This window comes from Emydura macquarii, unplaced genomic scaffold (genome assembly GCF_026122565.2).
Source record: "Emydura macquarii macquarii isolate MOO-44397 ecotype Brisbane River unplaced genomic scaffold, CSIRO-AGI_Emac_v2 contig_920, whole genome shotgun sequence".
NCBI lineage: Eukaryota > Metazoa > Chordata > Testudines > Chelidae > Emydura > Emydura macquarii.
Window position 1 is genome coordinate 109,627 of NW_027131057.1, and position 21,426 is coordinate 131,052.

A 21,426-nucleotide genomic window follows, 5' to 3' on the forward strand; every position below is an offset into this window, starting at 1 on the left:
ACTGTTTGGCCATGGGGGACCAAATAAGGGGTTCAGGGACTGAGTGTAGGGTCAGGTTCTGCAGGGGTTTCACAATTGCTGCATACCCAAGGATCCATTGCCTACAGTATCCCGCCATTCCTAAAAGGATTCTCATTTGGCAGGCTTAGGTATTTGTAGGATGGCATTGATCCTGGAAGAGGTCCTTCTGGTTCCTTTCTTTTATACCTTTGACCCTCACGCCCTTTCCTGTTTTTACATTTGTTGTCCCAAGCAATTAGTTGCATCCTAGGTCTAGTGGCTCCTCCCCTTAGGCTGGGGGAGGGGTCTTGAACCTCCTAGTTTTGCAAATAGGTATGCCCTTTTGAGGCGCTCTGTCCTGACTTTATCACACTATATAAAAAGAGGTGTGGGGAATAGAAGTAGGGAGGTGATTTTACTTCTGTAGATGGCATTCGTGAGATCAGTGCTGGAATTCTGCATACAGGTCTGATGCACAAAATTTTAAAATATGCAAACATTGAAGAGGTTGCAGAAAGAGCCACAAAAGTGATTGAAGAGCTGCAGAAAATGCCAGACAGTGAAAGTCTTCAAAAACTGAACCTGCTTAGCTTCTCCAACGGAAGACAGAGGACTAACTTGATTAAATTGTACAAACACCTCAACAGGGACAAAATACAAGTCATAAAGGGTTCTTTAATTTAGCAGTGAAAGGTATAACAGGTACCAGTGGGTGCAGGATTGAAGCTAGAAAACTTATATGTGGAAATTAGTCTCACATTTTTAACACAGAGGGTGATTAACCACAGGATCAAACTCCCAAGGGAGATGGTGAATTTTCCTGATAGCTCCAATTGAAGTCTGGATGCCTTCCTGGAAAAGAAGCTTTATAGATGAACAAGTTTAGTTTAATCAAACACAAGTGATTTGGCTCCTACGGGGGTAAATGGGAGAAATTCTGTAGTCTCTGACATACAGGAGGTCAAACTAGATGGTCTAATGGTCCCTTCTGGTCTTATATTCTATGAATCTATTAATTGTTGTCTTCAGTGAATTGACCCTTAGAGTGCTTGTGACCAGAGCTATAGAGTCACCACCAGCGTCCTTTAAACATGTAGGTTTATTAGCAGACAGCATAAAGCATTAGAGAAAATGGTTATTAAATAAGAAGCAGCTGTCACACGTCTGCACTCATCAATCTCACGCATCACTACAGGTAACTTAGACACGATTTGCTCTGGACATACAGGAACAGAACTGACCCATGGGAAGACAAGGAGCTCTTGGGAGCCAGCCTCGTTTCCCTGTGTCTCTGAGAGAGCACCTTCCCATTTGTTTGACCCTTTCTTGAGGAAGCAGCCTTTTTTCAAAGCCTCCCTGTGTGAGCCAGGGCTCAGGCACCATCGCTATCAGCTCTGTCTGTGTGACAGGCCCAAGGAGTGAATCTGACCTTTGCCCTGAGGCTGCTTTCTCCGAGTCAGACCATGTGAGATGATGCCCCCATAGCCATTGCTCCATTTTTTGTCAGTTAGATCAATTCAGCCTCAATGGCTTGAGCACACCAGTCTGGTGCGTAGCCTGAAACCCTTGGCTTCCTCGTGACACTCCAACCCTCCCCTCAGAGATACAGCACCTAAACCTCACTGTGGGGAGGAGATTAACAGTCACCCCTGAGCACCTCCACAGCTGCCCCAGACACACAAGGGCTGGAGTCACTGGCATTCCCAGAAGGTAGCTGTCACAGGAGTCTGGGTAAAGGCTGTGGCCTCTGATAGCCAAATGTCAAGGGCGTTGCTCTTTGGATACCTGGCAGACCTGATCTTAGGGTCTCCCCCGGCCTCCTTCTCAGAGTATCTGAGCACCTTGAATGTATTCTACCTCCTGTCACCCCTGTGAGTCAGGGCAGGGCAGGGCTATTATCCACTTGTACAGAAGCTCAGAGACAGTCGATGGGTTGTCCATATTGACACAGGGAAAGGGAATGAAACCCAGATCTCCTGACATGCAGAGCAGAGCCCAAACCACTGGACCTGTCTCCTAGCTGGTCCGGCTGGATTCTCTGCTGCTCCAGAGCTGCACCCTGCACTGTGGAGAGAGGGAATAGCAAGGAGGCAATTACAGGGGTTGGATTCTCTGGCCTGCTCCCCATCATCCCTCTGTAAAATGCATCCCTTTTTCTAAGTAGCATTTGTGCCTATTTTGCACAGGTTTAGAAGGAAACACATGGGATGTGGCTGTGGAAGAGTCAGGCCCATCATCCAATGGGATTCTGCGTCCCAGCTAAATGGGTGAAAAAATGCAAGGATTTCCCACACAGGTTAACGCTGGGTGGCTGCTGGTTACCATAGACAGACCCCAGCTGCTGTGTGCCTCACACTATTCAACTGCACTGACTTGTGTCAAACCCATTTGCAGAAATTTTGAGGGCAGTTAAACAACTGCCACAGGCATCCCAGCCAGAGGTGCCTCCTTATAGAGAAGCAATGTGACCCAGTGGTTATAGCAGTGGACAAGTCCATGGCTTCTAATCCCAGCTCTGCCACTGGCCTGTGGAGTAATGATAGCAAAGTCACTCCACTTCCCTGTAACTCAGTTTCCTTATTATCTATCTCTTTCCTAATGATTCCCAACATTCTGTTAGCTTGTTTGCCTCTTGCTGCACACTGAGCAGGTGCTTTCAGGGAACTTTCTACAATGGCTTCAAGATCTCTTCCCTGAGTGGTAACAGCTAATTTAGACCCCACCATTTTAAATGAGGAATTGGGATTATGTTTTATAACGTGCATCACTCTGCATTTATCAACATTCAATTTCATCTGCCATTTTGTTGCCCAGTCACCCACTTTTGTGAGATCCCTTTGTAACTCTTCACAGTCTGCTTTGAACGTATCTATCTTGAGTGATTTTGTGTCATGTTTTGTATCAGCCTTTTTCCAGATCTGTTATGTACAGACTGCGGGGGACACCATTATTTACCTATCTCCATTCTCAAAACTGACCGTTTATTCCTACTGTTTGTTTGCTAACTTTTAACTAATTACTGGTCCAGGAGAGGATCTTCCTTCTTATCCCATAACAGATTACTTTTCTTAAGAGCCTTTGGTGAGGGAACTTGTCAATGCCTTTCTGAAAAATCTAACTACACTGTATCCACTGAATCACCTTTCTCCATATGCTTGTTGACCCCACAAAGAATTCTGATAGATTAATGAGGCACGATTTCCCTTTAGAAAAGCCATGTTGACTTTTCCCAAGATATTATGTACATCTACGAGTGTAAAAATTCTGTTCTTTACTATAGTTTCAACCAATTTGTCTGGTAATGAAGTTAGGTTTCCTGATGTGTAATGGCGCCTTTTTAAAAAACTGGTGTCACATTAGCTATCTCCCAGTCATCTGGTACAGATTCTGATTTAAATGATAAGTTCCATTGCAGAGTTAGTAGTTCTGCAATTTCACGTTTGAGTTCCTTCAGAAATCTTGGGTGAATCCCACCTGGTCCTGGTGACTTATTACTGTTCAATTCATCAGTCTCCTGATGACATGTGCTATATAAGAGAGAAGTTTTATTATTAAGCCCTGGCTCAGGAATCCCTGTATAGCAAACTACTGCATCCCATCCAGCTGGGGCACGGCTTTGGTGCTGATAAAAGCACCAGATACCAGACTGATGTGCCTATTTTAGCCTGTAGTTGCCCAGGGATGATATCCTGTTTTGTGCGCCTCACATCCCCAGGCACACTCTTGGCCCTAGCAAAGACTGAAAAATAATAATAAATTGTGCTCTAAACCCAGGACCCAGGACAGTTGGATGAGTTTGATCACTTAATATTTTATTTAAACTATGCATAATTAACGTGTGAAAATACCGGCCACCAGGTGCTGTTGCTTACAAGATTAGGAGGATTCCACAAAGGGACTGGACATTTTTATGTGTGAAAGGAACACACACAACTTTGTGCAAAGAAGCAGAAAAGTTAGAAGAGTTTTTATCTCTTTAAGTTCCTGATCGTGACCTTCTGCTCCTCCTGTTGCTGGGAAAAGGAAGGAGGGTCTTGTGGGTAAGGCAGGGCACCAGGATTTAGGCAACTCACATTTAAGTCCAAGCTCTGGCACAGACTCCCTGTGTGACCTTGGACCTTGAGTTGCATAGCAGAGCCCAAACCACAGGACCAGCCTTCAAGCTGGACTGGCTGGATTTTCTGCTGCCCCAGAGCTGCCCCCTGTGCTGTGGGGAGCGGGGATAGCAAGGAGCCAGTTACAGGGGTTTGATTCTCTGACCTGTTCCCCACCAGCCTCAGTGGAGTGTACAGCTGCCCGGGGGTTTAGCTGACACCAACCCTTTTGCAACAGCTTCCAAGAGCACAGCACTCTCTGGTCAAGTCCCTGCGGACGGGTGCCACCCCAGCGTTTCCCCTTGCAGCCTGAGGTACACTGCAGCCACTCTACCCGTCCATCTAAGGTCCTTGCAGTGACTTACCCTCAACCTGGAAGACTGAAAACAAGATCCCTGTGTGGGGTTGTATTTGTTCTCGAAAACACAGGCTCTCTTAGCCTGCTCCCAACCCTCCTCCATTGCACAGCAGCCCCCTGCCCCTTCCCCTTCCTGGGGTCTGCGTTGGTTCAGGCTTGCCGCAGCTTTCCTGGATCCTCAGCAGCTGACCCCCTCACTAGCTCAGTCCCTTTCCCCTTGGGACGAGCAAGGGCAGCCGTCCTTCCCCTGCTGCTGTCGCCATGTTCTGAGAGAAGAGGGAGCCGGCCCTGCCTGCCACGTCTCCTGGGGCTGGCAGGGAGTGACGGGAGCCAGGCCCTGCCCTGCACTACAAGGACCAGGTTTAAGGCCCTTAAAGAAGCAGTAGGCTGGGATTTCCCAAAGCAGGAACTATTCTCCAGCCGGGAACATCTTCCTCTCACCCCGTAGCTGCCTCTGCTAGGCCTCGGTCAGCTACTAAATTCCCAGGAACCTTAAAGGGCTACACCATGAAGCAGGTGTTGAATCTCCCTCAAAGGGAAGAATCCCTGACACACCCCGTCTAATGGTCATTGAAGGGCTGGGGTGGGCTTTGGAGCTGGCTGTGCCGCTGCTGGGGAGCTGAGGCCCGTTCCAGCCCTTTCCATGGCTGGGGTAGCACAAATGAAGGGGATGGGGAGGGAAACTGGTCCTGAGTCTCTAGTCAGACTCTTGTGCATGCGATCCTCACTCACACACGCAGCTCTGCTGGACCTGGGGGTAGTACGCTGGGTTGGCAGGTGCTTTGTGCAGAGCCGTCCACGAGACCGGGAAGCTGCCTGAATGGCATCTCTTAAGGCTCCTGTTTTAATCTTGGCTCTGAAATGACACTGTGTGAGGGCACAGGGAATGGTGGACAGCCGTGCCCCTGGAATAGCCCTGCTCACATGGATCACGCAGCAGCCAGAGTGCTCAGGAAGGACCAGGACTGAGACTGCAAAACAGCTGTGCAGCTTTTCTCATGGTCCCTGGGTGCTTAACCAGAGACGGGATAGAGACAGGTCATGTACAAAGGAACAAAACATTTATGTTTCTTCTTTGTACTGACTGTATCCACAGCAATTCTGAGGTCTGAGCGGACACTGATACAGCTCTTTATGCGATAACATCCCATGGATCCCCTGGATCTACATAAACACAGAGTCTTTGTAAATACTGCTGCCTGCCTCGGTCCCAAACGCCAGTGTGCTATTCTTCCTTAGCAGCTGGTGACGGGGATCAGGAGCTCATGTCCTCTCATGTCCTCTGGAAGTGTCTAGGATGGAAAAGGTTGCTTGTGTTTTTCATCTCCCTTGTAATCAGCGCTGCAGCCGGGTGAAGAATTGACCTTTCACTTGACGAACACCCTGATTATCCTGGCACGAATGGCTTTGGTTTTCACACTGTATACGATTGGGTTCATCAGGGGTGGGACCAGCAAATAGACGTTGCCCATGACAGTCAGAACAAAGGGAGAAAAGTTCTTCACGAATCTGTGTAACACAGACAAGCCAATCTCTGGCATGTAGAAGAGCAGGACAACACAGACGTGAGAGACGCAGGTGTTCAGGGCCCTGAGGCGCTCCGCATGGGACGCGATGCTCAGCACTGTTTTGAGGATCATCACATAAGATAGGAGGATAAGCAGGACGTCCAATCCCAGTGAAGCGAGTGTTGTAAAGAAGCTGTAGATGCTGTGGACTCTGACATCCGAACAAGCCATCTTCATGACTTCCTGGTTCAGGCAGTAGGAATGGGAGAGGACATTGGCATGACAGTATTGGTAGTGTTTCAGGAGAATGGGGTAAGGGAGCATAATGCCAATCCCTCTTAGCAGAGCCCCCAGTCCCATCTTGGCTATTCTGGGTGGGGTTAATATGGAATCATATCTCAGCGGGTTACAGATCGCAACAAAGCGGTCAAAGGCCATCGACAAGAGCACAGAGGATTCAGTTATCGAAAGTGAATGGATGAAGAACAGCTGGGCAAAACAGGCATCGAAGCTGATCTCCCTAGAGTTAAACCAGAATATGCTCAGTATAGTTGGAAGGGTGGAGAGAGATAAGCCAATGTCTGTGATGGCCAACATGGAAAGGAAAATGTACATGGGCTCATGGAGGGTCAGATCTGTTTTTACAATAAACAGAATGAATGAATTTCCTACTATGGAAATAATGTACATTAAGCAGAAGGGGATAGAAATCCAGACATGGAATTTTTCCTGCCCAGATATTCCGGTGAGAAGAAAGACTGCAGGTTGGAATTTGGTGTCATTGACAGCTGACATGATGCACTGGGCAGCCTGAGGAATTTTCAACTTTACTTCCTGAAAGGAAAAGTAACAGGAGACTTGATGATATTGAACGAGACATCATTCTGCTCTCAATGCAAGTCTAGAGACTTCTAGGAGCTCAAGAAAGATCAGCAAAGACATAGCCTTGGATTTACACTTCCTGATTATATGTTCTATTCATTCCCAGTTAATCACCTGCCGTGTGTGAATGTCAGAAGAGAGGATACTGGGCTAGCTAGAGCATTGGTCTGACCCTGTATAGAAGATAGTTATGACCTATAGTAAAATAGGCATTACCAGACGGCATTAGACCTATAGTCCATCTAGCCCACTATCCTGTGCCCAGTGCCAGATGCTTCAGAGAAAGGTAGAAAAAGACCTGCGGTAGACAGCTGTGAGATAAACTACTCCCAGGGAAAGTTTCCTCCTGACTTAGACATATTTTATGGTGCAAATCATGAAGTTTAATAGCACTCCCAGATTTTTTTTTAAATCCCCACATCTGTAATTGGATTTTCTGTTTCCCCATATAAATATCTGTTCCCTCTCTGAATCCCACTACAGACTTGACCCCATTGATATCTTGTAGCTGTGAGTTCCACAGCCTCCTTCAGCACTGTGTGATTTTGCAATTCTGACCTTCCCACAATTATCCTATCTGGCCCTCCGCTTCTGAATGTGGCTCATTGTATCATGTTTTTACACTAGAGACACACATAGTGAAAATGATCATAATATTTTTCTGTATTGCATTTATGTTATTTAGAAATGAGTTTCATTGACTCATATATTTTAGTTATTTTCTCCACTCCCAAAAACCCAAATTACGCAACTGCCTCTTTGCAGGACATGAGATAATTTCTTAGGGCCAGGTTCTGAGCTCAGGAACATGGAATGGAACAGCCTCACAGCAGATTTACATGTGTAAATTGGATCAGAACCAGGCTCTATTAACTTTCATTTAACAAACGCTCACCCAGGAATCACTGCAGGAGAAGCTGAATGCTCTGCTTGGTCAGTTTTGATTGGATCCAGAGAAGTCGATCATCCTACAGGCTTCTCCCAGTGAAAGGGTTCTGCAGATATTTGGCAAGTTACAAGCTAACACAGACAGTTACTTCATTGGGGTGGGAGAGGAACTGATGTTCCAAATAGTGACAAGTGCAAACATTAGTTTTGCACTAATATCCAGTTGAATTGCAAGTTACTTCATCCACGCTCGTGTAACAGGTGATGGTTGTAAATTACGTAGAGCCACTATTATAATCTGTTTTCCTTCACCTCATGTCTATGCTTCACTGAAACACAGACAGCTGTTCTGTTGTCTCATGACTTTTTGGAAAGTCTGGCACAAGTGCAGCAGAGTTATTGTGTGCACGATTCTGAATGTACGTGCTAGAAACAGCTTCTGGTCAGTTAGCAGGAGACAGTATCATACAACTGCTCACTGAACAGAATTAATAGCACAAACCCATTGCAAAGAGTATTTAGAATACATCTGAAATACTATCTAAAGCTAAAGTCATTAAGTAGTAAAGTTACCCCTGTTCCTTCCTGTACAGATTCCAACGACTCTGTGACTGGCTTTTCATAGACATGCATGGAATGAAAGTTTGGTTTGTAATAATTGTATGACAACGGAAAGTTTTATACATCTATTCTTTACCACACACATGTAAACCCATTCTTTCCCCTCTGATCTTTTTTCAGAGATGATTTCTCAGGTTAGAGGGGACCACAAATGTAGAGTGTGTCATCTGTATTTCTTGAAAATTTGAAAAGGTTGCAGTCTTTTTGCCCTCACTCACTCACATATCAGCAAACAAAAGTCTGGGCAATCCATTGCAGCTAGTAACTCCTCTTTTCTTGGGGTAGTATATGACAGGTTCGCCTCAGGTTCTGTGATGTCAATCTGCAGCCTTTATACAGAGCTGTACAGGCTTTGGGATCAGCTTATACAATATTCATTCCCTGGGTTCTCCCTCTATAGTACAGTGGTTTTTAACTGTTTTCATTTCCAGACCCCTACCAAATTTCAAATGAAGCTGTGAATACCTTTGGAAATCTAAGAGAGAATCTGAAAACCTCAAGGATTCTGTGCACCACAGGTTGAAAACCACAGGTCTAGTAAAGAAAAAAACCCAGTACCTGATATTCAGCTACAATGGAGGTTTGTGGGAATTCAGTTTCAAAGTGAAATGCATGAGTATTCAAGCCCAGTTAACACACAATTTGCTGCACTCCAGGGCCCTGTCTGAGAGTAGGAGAATGGTGGGGTTCCATCCCAGGAGAGGGAAAGGGACAAGGCTGACTTCTAGCATTCAGAGACCAGAGAAAGGGGCAGAGAAGCAGGTAGGCCTGAAACTGTTAGGGGTCTTACATGGCAGAACAGCTGGAGCCCTCATCCAATCAGGAAACAGAACAATTCCATTTGCTTTATAGGACCTGTTACCGCAGAGGAACACAGCTCTCAATTCCTGCGTTCACAATCAAGCTGGAGAAAAAAATGTTTGAAAATGGATTTGCTGATTATATTCCCAGGAGAAAATAGATCTGAGGTGGTTTGGGAACTACTCACTAATATTGCTTTGGCTCTTCTCTGGGCCAGAGCACACGGCACCTCTGGAAATGGGATCATTGAGAAATCCTGACTCAGTGAATCGAAGTTTTCACACTCCGAGCTCACTTTGAATCTGGGGTTTCTGTGCACCTGGAATGATTCCCCATAGACCACGGAAACATGGAATAGAAAGTCCCCCAGCTACCCAGTGCTGCCTGCTCTCCAGCCCCTGTTACTGCGTCACATCCACAGCCCAGCACAGTCAGCTGCCGCTGCACAGAACATCTGTCCATCTCAGCAGTTGGCAGCCTTTACCCTTCCCTTGGCATTTCAAAGATTTAAAGAAAAACTTTCCAACGTACCCAGTGCCTGCGAGAAGGGGAGCAGCTGCCAGCAGAGATCTGCACCCGAACGGAGAAGGAGTCAGCAGAGAGCTTGCACGGGCAGCAGGCAGTGTCTGCTCAGACAGTGTGCAACTGTCCTTATGAAGCATGTTTGCCCATATCCTTGGGGGACACTTCACCACCTGGGACCCTCAGCTGATTGGTTCAGTGTGTGCCAGCTTTAACCCCTTCATGGCCAATGGCAAACTGCACAAAGCCGCAGACTCTATTCCTGCAATTCTGTTTGTCAGCGCTCTACGTGTGGCTCAGAGGAGTCACAGGAATATTTCAAGGGCAGCTGAGTGGTACTGATGGTGTTTTACAGCTGTAACCTTGCTGTAAAATATACCAATAACAGTTATGTATTTCTCCCCAGCAGCCCCCTTTCCTGCATTACAAACCCAGGGTGCAGGCTGGGAAGGAAGATTGCACACAGCTCCTACCTGGAAATTTCCCTCACATTGTTTCAGTAGGGGACGTCCCTTCCCTTATCCCTGAGGAATAAAGGGGGGACCGTGCATCCATTTTACTCTTGATCAACATTTTTCACTGGATAAAATCCTGTATTTTCCAGACCAGCTCTTGCTCGAACCCTGAACCTCTCTCACTCGTGTTTTGTAATCATGGAGCACTTCTCTGCTGGCCTGATGGAGGAACAGCCAGCCCAAATTTGAGCGGTGTTGCAACCTCATGCGCCCACTGGCAACCCCATTCACTCAGGGGGTCGCAAATCCAGCCACTCAAACTTGGCCTGCTGGCTTTCCTCAGCTTTAATGAAACAACCAATGCTACAGTTCCTGAGGACAGAGAACAGGTACAATGAGCACAGAAGGAACGCCAGCCAGACATGGGCTGCTCTGAGACCGGGGACTCCTGTCAGGATTAAGGTGGAAGCACTGAAGCTGCTGTTGTGGGAAGTTGATGTGTGGAGTTTGATGCTATTGTCCACCTGCCTTTACAGAAGCCTGCAATGAAAACAATTCTAGTTATCGATTGTAGTTATCGGTATCAAACCAGCTGGCCCCCTCGGTACCTCAGTTACTCCCCCCCCGAAGCTGAGTGAGGACAGCCGTCCTTCCCCTGCTGCTGTTGCCATTTTCTGAGAGAAGAGGCAGCTGGCCCTGCCTCCCAGGGCTCCTGCAGGGTGGCAGGGAATGTGGGGGTCCAGGCCCTGCCCTGCACTACCTGCCTAGCTCCATCCTCCCTGGAACCCCATTTCAGGTAGTTAAAGGCTGCTATCACATCCCCCCTAATTCTTCTCTTTTGCAGACTAAAGAAGCCTAGTTCCCTCAGCCTCTCCTCATAAGTCGTGTGCTCCAGCCCCCTCATCATTTTTGTTGCCCTCCACTGGACTCTCTCCAACTTGTCCACATCCTTTTTGTAGTGGGGGGCCCAGAACTGCACACAATACTTCAAATGTGGCCTCACCAATGCTGAATAGAGGGAAATAATCTCTTCCCTCGATCTGCTGGCAATGCTCCAACTAATGCAGCCCAATATGCTATTAGCCTTCTTGGCAACTAGGGCACACTGCTGACTCATATCCTGCTTCTTATCCACTGTAACCCCCAGGTCCTTTTCTGCAGAACTGCCTAGCCAGTCGGTCCCCAGTCTGTAGCTGTGTATGGGATTCTTCTGTCCGAAGTGCAGGACTCTGCACTTCTCCTTGTTGAACCTCAGATTTCTTTTGACCCAATCCTCCAATTTGTCTCGATCACTCTGTATCATATCCCTGCCCTCCAGTGTATCTACCACTCCCCCAGCTTAGTGTCATCTGCAAACTTGCTGAGGGTGCAATCTACCCATCCTGTGCCCTCAATAAGGTTTCTTTAAAATACAGACAGCTCTCTTGGATTCTTTTCTCCCTCATATTAGCCTTCCAGGGGATCCTGCCCATCAGCTCTCTGAGGGAGTCAAAGTCTGCTTTTCTGAAATCCATGGTCCGTATCCTGCTGTTCTCCTTTCTTTCTTTCATCAGGATCCTGAACTCGACCATCTCATGGTCACTGCTGCCCAGGTTACCACCCACTTCTACTTCCCTTACCAAATCTTCCCTGTTTGTGAGCAGCAGGTCAAGAGAAGCACGGCCCCTAGGTGGTTGCTCCAGCACTTGCACCAGGAAGTTGTCTGCAACACTTTCCAAAAACTTCCTGGATTGTTTGTGCTCTGCTGTATTGCTCTTCCACCCGATGTCAGGGTGATTGAAGTCCCCTATGAGAATCAGGTCATGTGAACTGGAAACTTTCCCTAGTTCAATAAAGAAAGCCTCATCTACCTCGTCCTCCTGGTCTGGTGGTCTATAACAGACACCCACCATGACATCACCTTTATTGTTCTTGCTTCTAAGCTTAACCAAGAGATTCTTAACTGGCTTATCTCCAGTTTCATACTGGAGCTCAGAGCAGTCACAGTGCTCTCTTACATACAGTGCTACTCCTCCACCCTTTTGCCCCTGGCTGTCCTTCCTGAACAATTTATACCCATCCATGACAGTGCTGCAGTCGTGTGAGTTACCTCGCCAAGTCTCGATTTTTCCAATCATATCATAGTTGTTGAGTGTGCCAGGACTTCCAATTCCTCCTGCTTGTTTCCTAGGCTTCTTGCATTTGTGTACAGGCACTTGAGATAGCTGGCCAATTGCCCCACTTTCTCAGTGTAATTCAGGAGGCCTCTCCTGTTGCACCCTCCTCCTTTTGCTTCCTCTTTGTGCCCCACTCCCCCACTTACCTCTGGGCTCAGGTCCCCGTCCCCCATCGAACCTAGTTTAAAGCCCTCCTCACTAGCTCATAGTAGATTCTCCATCACTGACAATTTTTAAATCAAGACTGGATGTTTTTCAAAAAGCTCTGCTCGACACATTATTTTGGGGAAATTCTCTGGCCGGTGCCATACAGGCTGTCAGACTAGAGGGTCACAAAGTTGACTTCTGGCCTTGGGTCTGTGAATTTTTGAATCTTCACCGTGGTGTAAATAGCATTTTGCCACCACACAGGGTGTTGTGTTGTAAATAGGTTACAAGTTGTGAGGAACTTGTATGCTACGATAATTGAGGCCATAGTTAAGTACCTTAGAGAGATTTCAGCTCTGTGTGTCCTCTAAGGATGATTTGGGCCCTTAGGTGGAAAAACTGACGTCTTTCCAACACCCCTTGGCGATGAGGACTTTCAATAGCACAATATTCTTTTACGAGGGGTTCTCAGTTCCTCCCACAGCTCTGCATTCAGAGTGGGAAGCAGGACGTGCTGTAAGAAAGCAATAGGATCTGTAGTGTGTTGCTGGGTAGACCCTGTGTCTGACCCTGATCCCTCACCTGCTCCAGTAACAATGAGATCCAGTCAAGCGATGGAGACAGACCTGAGAGACCCTGGATTCGAATTTCCAACAAAGTTCGGTGGTCGGGGGGACGTCCCCAGTTGTAACAATCTGAGGGAAGGGCAAAGGCTGCCACCTGTTGAGATGGGCAGATGTTCTGTGCAGCGGCAGCTGACTCTGCTGGGCTGTGGGTGTGACTCAGTGACAGGGGCTGGAGAACAGGCATCACTAGGTAGCTGGGTAACCCTCCACTCCATGTGCCCGTGGTCCATGGGGGATCATTCCAAATATACAGAAATCCCAGTTTCAAAGCGAGCTCGAAGTGTTAAAACCCTGATGCCCCAAGTCATGATTTCTCTCAATTGGTCCCATTTTTAGAGGTGCAGTATGCTCTGGGCTGGAAAAGACCCATGAAATATCAATGAATAATTCCCAAATCACCTCAGGTATATTTCCATCTGGAAATTTAATCAGCAAATCCATTTTCAAATCTTTTATTCTCTGGCTTGATTGTGAACTCAGGAATGCAGAGCTGTGTTGCTTTGTGGTAAAAGGTCAGATAAGGCACACGGAATAGTTCTGTTTCCTGACTGGATGAGGGCTCCAACACTTCTAACCTACAAACTCCTCTCACAGTTATAGGGCTAACTGCAGCTATGTCCCCTCTCTGATTTCAGAGTGCCAGATGTCAGCCTCATCCCTTTTCTTCTCCTGTGGTGGAGTCCCGCAATTCTCCCACCCTCAGACTGGGCCCTGGACTCCAGCACACAGTAGGTCAACTGGGCTTGCCCAGGAGATCCAACTTTCATGTGTGAAATACAGTTTGATTCCATGAATATTCATACATTTCACCTTGAAACCCTCATTTTCGCTAAATAAGAAGTGCTGGGGTTACTCTGTACTAGAGCAGTGGTTTTCAACCAGTGGTCCATGTACCCGTGGGGGTCTGCAGACATTGTGTAAGTTTTCCAAAGGTAGTCTTAGCTGCATTTAAAATGTATTAGGTGTCCACAGATGAGAAAAGTTTGAAAACCTTTGTACTAGAGAGTGAGAGCCCCGGCAATTAATATTGTATAGGCTGACCCCAGTTCCTGGATCACTCCGGATAAAGGCTGCAGACTGACATCACAGAACCTGAGGAGAACCTGTCAGCTACTAACCCCAGGATAGAAAAGCAATCAGCTGCAAAGGATTCCCCAGACTTTCGTTTGCTGGCAGGAGAGGGAATGAGGGCCCAGATGCTGCAATCTTTTCAAGTTCTCAAGAAATCCGGATAACACATGCTACATTTTTGGTCCCCCTCAAACCTGAGAAATCATCTCTGAAAAAAGATCAGACGGGAAAGAATGGATTTACATGTGTGTGCTAGAAAATAGATGTATAAATGTTATGCCAAATCTTTTCATTGTAATACAATTATTACAAACCAAACTTTCATTCCATCCATTTCTATCAAAAGCATGTCTATGGAAAGCCAGCCGCAGAGTTGTTGGAATCTCTACAGGAAGTAGCAGGGGTAACTTTACTATTTAATGACTTTTGCATTAGAAAGTAGTTCAGAGATATTCCAAATCCTGTTTGCAATGGGTTTGTGCTATTAACTCTTTGTTCAGTGAGCAGTTGTATGATACTGTCTCCTAGTAACTGACCAGAAGCTGTTTCTAGCACTTACATTAAGAATCGTGCACACAATAACTCTGCTACACTTCTGTAAGACTTTCCAAAAAGTCATGAGACAACAGAACTGCTGTCTGTGTTTCAGTGAAGCGTATGAGGTGAAGGAAAACAGATTATAATAGTGGTTGTATATAATTTACACCCATCACCTATTATATGAGCATGGCTGATGTAACTTGCAACTCATCTAGATATAAGTGCAAAAGTATTGTTTTCACTATTCACCATTTGGGACACCAATCCCTTTCCCACCCAGCTGAAATAACTGTCTGTATTAGCTTATAACTTGCGAAATGTCTACGCAAACTTTGTCTGGGGAAAGGATGGGGCCCTGTGAGGATAAAAAGAAGCCTTTAGGATAATCAATCTCTTTGGATTCAAACAACACTGGCCAGGCAAAGCTCTTCAGCTTCTCCTGCAGGAATTCTTGAGGTTCAGAGTGTATTACCGGGACCGTTTGTATTACCGGGAGCGTTTGCTAAGTGAAAGTTAATAGAGCCCAGTTCTGATCGAATTTACACTTATAAAGATGGAGTGACGCTGTTGCAGTCAATGTTCCTGAACTCAGAATCTGGCCTAAGAATTTATCCCATGTCCTGCAAAGAGGCAGTGGTGTAATTTGGGCTCTTGGGAGTGGAGAAAATTATTAAAAAAATGAAGCAATGAAACACATTTATAAAAAACATCAAAGCAGGAGAGATAAATACAATGACCATTTTCACCACGTGCTTCCCATGTGTATAAACATGATAAAATGGGCCACATTCAGAAGTGGAGGGCCAGAGATGGTGTGACCCTATTCATCATGTGCTCGCAAGGTCACAACTGTAAAATCACACACAGTGCTCAAGCAGGCTGTGGAACTCAAAACCACAAGGTATGAATGGGAACAAGAGATAAGTAGGTGTGGTTGATGGCCGGCTTCCCCCTAGTGGGTCTCACGCTCTCCGGCTTGTAGTGGGCCGGGAAGCTGTCCATCACGCAGTCTTCACAGGGGAGGAGGTAGGGACCCGGGCCCACCCGCTCCTCCGGGTCCCAGCCCAGGGGCCCTATGAGGAGCAGCTATGTGCTGCTGGTACTGTATTCCAGACTGCACGCTCTTCCCCTGGGCTACTTTTCCCCCTCCTTCAGTCCTTCTGGCCTCTTGAGCCGGTACCTTCTTCCTGGCCGCTCCACGACAAGACTCTGCTCTCCAGTCCTCTACACAGCTTCACTCTACTCTACTCTACTCTGGTCTGGTCTGGTCTGGTCTGGTCTGGTCTGCACGGCACTCCTACTTCCTCCAGCTCATGCACTGACTGTTTGGAGCAGAGGGCTTTTATGGAGCACCTGGCTAGTCCTTAATCAGCCTCAGCTGCTCCTAATTGCCCCCTAATGGCTCAGTTAGGCTGTAGGAAACAAGGCCCTGAGCATTCTGGGACTCACATATCTCCCATCCACCACTCTCCTGCTGCCCTCTGGCTTCGCTATCTCACATAGGACACAAAGAGGGACTGGTTATTTATATGGGAAACCAGAAAATCCAATTACAGTAGTGGGGACTTTTTTAGAAAAGGTTTGGGAGGGCTGTAAAGCTTCCTGATTTACATTATAAAGTATGTCTAACCAGTGGGTGTCAGGAGGAAACTTTCCCTGTGGGCAGGTTATCTCACAGCTGTCTATTGCAGGGCTTCCTCTACCTTTCTCTAAAGCATCTGTTACTGGACACTGAATACTGGGCTAGATGGACTACAGGTCTGATGAAGTCAGGCAGTGCCTATCTTCTGAATGGCGGTATACATAAGAATATAAGAACGGACATACCAGGACCAATGGTAGTTAAAGTATGCTGTCGAATCCCCCCTCACTCTTCTCTTTTGCAGACTAAACAAGCCTAGTTCCCTCAGCCTCTGCTCATAAGTCGTGTGCTCCAGCCCCCTCATCATTTTTGTTGCCCTCCGCTGGACTCTCCCCAACTTGTCCACATCCTTTTTGTAGTGGGGGACCCAAAAACAGATTCAATACTCCAAATGCAGCTTTACCAATGCTGAATGGAGGAGAATAATCAATTCCCTCGATCTGCTTGCAATGCTTCTACTAAAGCAGCCCAGTATGTTATAAGCCTTCTTGGCAACCAGGGCACACTGCTGACTCATATCCAGCTTCTTATCCACTGTAACCCCAGGTCCTTTTCTGCATAACTGCTGCCTAGCCCGTCGGTCCCCAGTTTGTAGCTGTGCATTGGATTCTTCCATCCTGAGTGCAGGACTCTGCACTTGTCCTTGTTGAACCTCTTCAGATTTCTTTTTGGCCCAATCCTCCAATTTGTCTAGGTTCCTCTTTATCCTACCCCTACGTTCCAGGATATCTACCACTCTCCCTAACTTAGTGTCATCTGCAAACTTGCTGAGGGTGCAATCTACCCCATCCTCCAGATCATTAATGAAGATGTTGAACAAAACTGGCCTCAGGACTGACCCTGGGGGCACTCTGCTTATTACCGGCTTCCAGGTAGACATGGAGCCATTGATCACTACTCGTTGAGCCCGATGATCTAGCCAGCTCTCTATCCATTTTATAGTCCAGTAATCCAACCCATACTTCTTTAACTTGCTGATAAGTATACCATGGGAGACTGTATCAAAAGCTTTGCTAAAGTCAAGGTATATCACGTCCTCTGCTTTCCCCACATCCACAGAGCCAGTCACCTCTTCATAGAAGGCAATCAGGTTGGTCAGGCATGACTTTCCCTTGATGAATCCATGTTGACTGCTCCTGATTACCTTCCTCTCTTCCAAGTGCCTTAAAATGGATTCCTTGAGGAGCTGCTCCATGATTTTTCCAAGGATTGAGGTGAGGCTGACCGGTCTGTAGTTCCCTGGATCCTCTTTTTTCCCTTTCTTGATTATGGGCACTATATTTGCCTTTTTCCAAACATCAGGGACCTCCCCCAGTTGCCAAAAAAATTCAAAGATAATAGCCAATGACACTGAAATGCCATCAGCCAATTCCGTCAGCACCCTCAGATGCATTGGATCTGGCCCTATGGACTTGTGTATTTTCAATCTTTCTTAATAGTCCTGAACCTGTTCTTTCAGCACTGATGGACGTTCACCTCCTCCCCGTTCTGTGCTGCCCAGTTCAGTAGTCTGGGAGCAGACCTTGTCTATGAAGACAGAGGCAAAAAAGGCATTGAGTACCTCAGCTTTCTCCATATCCTCTGACACTAGGTTGCTTCCCCCATTCTGTAAGGGGCCCATACTTTCCCTAATCTTCTTCTTGTTGGTAACATATCTTTAGAAACCCTTCTTGTTCTCCTTCATGTGTCTTGCTAGCTGCAACTCCAATTGTGCTTTGGCCTTTCTGATTTCATTCCTGCACGTTTGAGCAGTATTTTTATAATCCTCCCTAGTCATCCGACCAAGCTTCCACTTCTTGTAAGCTTCTTTTTTGTATTTAAGCTCACCAAAGACTTCTTTGTTAAGCCAAGCTGGGTGCCTACCATTTATGCTATTCTTTCTGCACATTGGGATGGTTTGTTCCTGCGCCATCAATAAGTTTTCTTTAAAATACAGCCAGCTCTCTTCATCTCCTTTCCCCCTCATATTAACCTCCCAGGGGATCCTGCCCATCAGCTCCCTCTTTTAGTCATCTCTTTTTCAAGCTGGAAATCCTAGTCCTATTAATTTCCCCTCATATAGAAACTCTTCCATATCCCTTATCTTTTTTGTCACCCTTCTCTGTATCTTTTCCAAATAAATTTTTCTTTTTTGAGATGGGACACCCATAACTGTACGCAGAATTCACTATGTGGGTGAACCATCTGTTTATATAGTGGCCTTATAATATTGTCTCTCTTAGTATCTGTCCATATCCTAATGATTCCCAACATTCTGTTATCTTTTTGCACTACCGCTGCACATTGAGTGAAAGTTTTCAAAGAACTAGCTACAGTGATTCCAAGATCTCTTTTTTGAGTGGTGACACCTATATTTACCAGGAAAGCCTCTGGAGCCTCCTTGAAATATTGGCCTTACATTAGCTATCCCCCAGTGATATGGTACAAAAGCTGATTTAAATGACATGTTATATTCAACAGTAAGTAGTGCTGCAATTTCATGTTTGTGTTCATTCAGAACTCTTGAGTGAATCCCATCTAGTCCTGTGCTCACATATTACTGTTTAATTTATAAATCTCATAATGACAAGTGCCATATAAGAGCTCGGTTTTATTATTAAGGCCTGGTGAAGGACCCTGTATAGCAAACTGCTCACTTCCATCCCACTGCAGAGCCTTGGAGCTCCTAAATGCACCAGATAAAAGATCCAAGAGCCCATTTTAGCCTGTAAGTACCCAGGGATCATGTTCTGCTTTGTGTGCTTCACATTCCCAGGCATACGCCCAGCCGTGGCAAGGACTGTAAAATAATAATAAATTCTGCTGTAAACCCAGAACCCAGGACAATTGAGTGAACTTGGTTTTTTCGTATTTTATTTAAACTATGAATAATTAACTCATGCAAATCCCGGCCACCAGCTGCTGTTGCTTAGGAGATTAGGAGAATTGAAGAAACTAACTTGACTCTTTTTATGTGTGACAGGAACACGCACAGCTGTGAACAACAGGAGCACAAAAGATAGAAGAGTTTTGATCTCTTTGCCTTCCAGGACGTAAGCTTCTGCTCCTGTCCTGTGGCTGGGAAAAGGAAGGAGTGTCTTGTGTGTAAGGCTGGGGACCAGGACTTAGGCAACCCAAAATTAATTCCAAGGTCTGTTAGAGACTCCCTGTGTGACCTTGGACCTTGAGGTGCAGAGTAGTGCCCAACTCACAGGGCACTGTGCTTTACTTCCAGCTGGACTGGAAGGAATCTCTGCTACCCCAGAGCTGCCCCTGTGATGTGGAGAGCAGAATAGCACGAAACCATTTACAGAGTTTTGATTCACTTGATGAACACCCTGATTATCCTCGCACGAATGGGTTTGGTTTTCATGCTGTACACAATTGGGTTCACCAGAGGCGGGATCAGCAAATAGACGTTGCCCAGGATATTCTGAAGCAAGGGAGAAGAGCTCTTCACGAATCTGTATATCACGGACAAGCCAATCCCTGGCATGTAGGAAACCAGGACGACACAGACGTGGGAGACACAGGTGTTCAGGGCCTTGAGGCGCTCCGCGTGGGACGCGATGCTCAGCACTGTCTTGAGGATCATCACATAAGATAGGAGTATGAGCAGCAAGTCCAACCCCACTGAAGAGACTATTATAAAGAAGCCATAGATGATGTTGACTCTGATATTAGAACAAGCCATCGTCATGACCTCCTGGTGGAGGCAGTAGGAATGGGAGAGGATGTTGACTTGACAGTATTTGTACTGTTTCAGGAGAATGGGGAGTGGGAATATTACGACCACCCCTCTTAACAGAGACACCAGTCCCATCTTGGTTATTCTTGGTAGGGTTAAGATGGAAGCATATCTCAGCGGGTTACAGATCGCAACATAGCGGTCAAAGGCCATGGACGAGAGCAGGGAGGATTCAGTTAACGTAAGCGATTGGATGAAGAACAGCTGGGCAAAACAGGCATCATGGCTGATCTCCCTAGAGTTGAACCAGAATATGCCCAGTATTGTTGGCATGGTGGATATTAATAAGCCAAGGTCTGTGACGGCCAACATGGAAAGGAAAATGTACATTGGCTCATGGAGGGTTGGATCTGTTTTTATAATGAACAGAATAACTGAATTTCCTAATATCGAGGTAACGTACATTAAACAGAAAGGGATAGAAATCCAGACATGGATGTCTTCCTGCCCAGGTATTCCGGTGAGAAGGAACACTGCAGGTTGGAATTTGGTGTCATTGACAGCTGACATGATGCACTGGGCAGGTCCGAGGAGTTTTGAACTTTATTTCCTGAAAGGGAAAATAACAGGAGACTAGATGATATCAAGCGAGAAATCATTCTGCTCTCAGTGCAAGTCTAGAGACTTCTAGGAGTTCAAGGAAGATCAACAAAAACATAGTCTTGGATTTACACTTGACAATTACCTGTTCTATTCATTCTCTCTGAAGCACCTGTCATTGGCCACTCTTGGAACAAGATACTGGGTTAGATAAACCATTGGTCTGACCCAGTATGGCCGTTCTTACATTCAGATGTATACCACCGTTCGGAAGATAGGCACTGCCAGACTTCATCAGACGTGTAGACCATGTAACCCAGTATTCAGTGGCCAGTAACAGATGCTTTAGGGAAAGGTAGAGGAAACCCTGCAATAAACTGCTGTGAGATAACATGCCCACAGGGAAAGTTTCCTCCTGACACCCACTGGTTAGACATACTTTATAATGTAAACCAGGAAGCTTTACAGCCCTCCCAAACCTTTTTTAAAAAAGTCCCCACTACTGTAATTAGATTTTCTGGTTCCCCATATAAATAACCAGTCCCCCTTTGTATTCTACTAAACTCTTGGTCCCATTGGTATCTTGTGGCTGTGAGTTCCACAGCCTGCTTGCTCACTGTGTGATTTTACAATTGTGACCTTCCCTCAAACACCTGCTCTGGCCCTCCACTTCTGAATGTCTCCCATTGTATCATGCTTATACACATGGGAAGCATGTGGTGAAAATGGTCATTGTATTTATCTCTCCTGCTTTGATGTTGTTAATAAATGTGTTTCATTGCCTCATTTTTTATAATTTTCTCCACTCCCAAGAGCCCAAATTACACCACTGCCTCTTTGCAGGACAT

The 21,426-nt window shown here is 46.2% G+C and overlaps 2 protein-coding genes across 2 annotated transcripts; both read right to left on the bottom strand.

Moving 5' to 3' along the window:
* Nucleotides 1-5,738: 5,738 nt before the first annotated feature.
* On the bottom strand, nucleotides 5,739-6,755 carry LOC137149950 (olfactory receptor 51G2-like). Its single transcript, XM_067543598.1, has one exon. It carries the CDS (start codon nucleotides 6,753-6,755, stop codon nucleotides 5,820-5,822), a length of 936 nt encoding a protein of 311 aa, XP_067399699.1. The 3' UTR covers nucleotides 5,739-5,819.
* A 12,857-nt stretch (nucleotides 6,756-19,612) lies between these two features.
* LOC137149951 (olfactory receptor 51G2-like) lies at nucleotides 19,613-20,587 on the bottom strand. Its single transcript, XM_067543599.1, has one exon. The coding sequence runs from the start codon at nucleotides 20,546-20,548 to the stop codon at nucleotides 19,613-19,615; it is 936 nt and encodes a 311-aa protein (XP_067399700.1). The 5' UTR covers nucleotides 20,549-20,587.
* Between the last annotated feature and the right edge of the window lie 839 nt (nucleotides 20,588-21,426).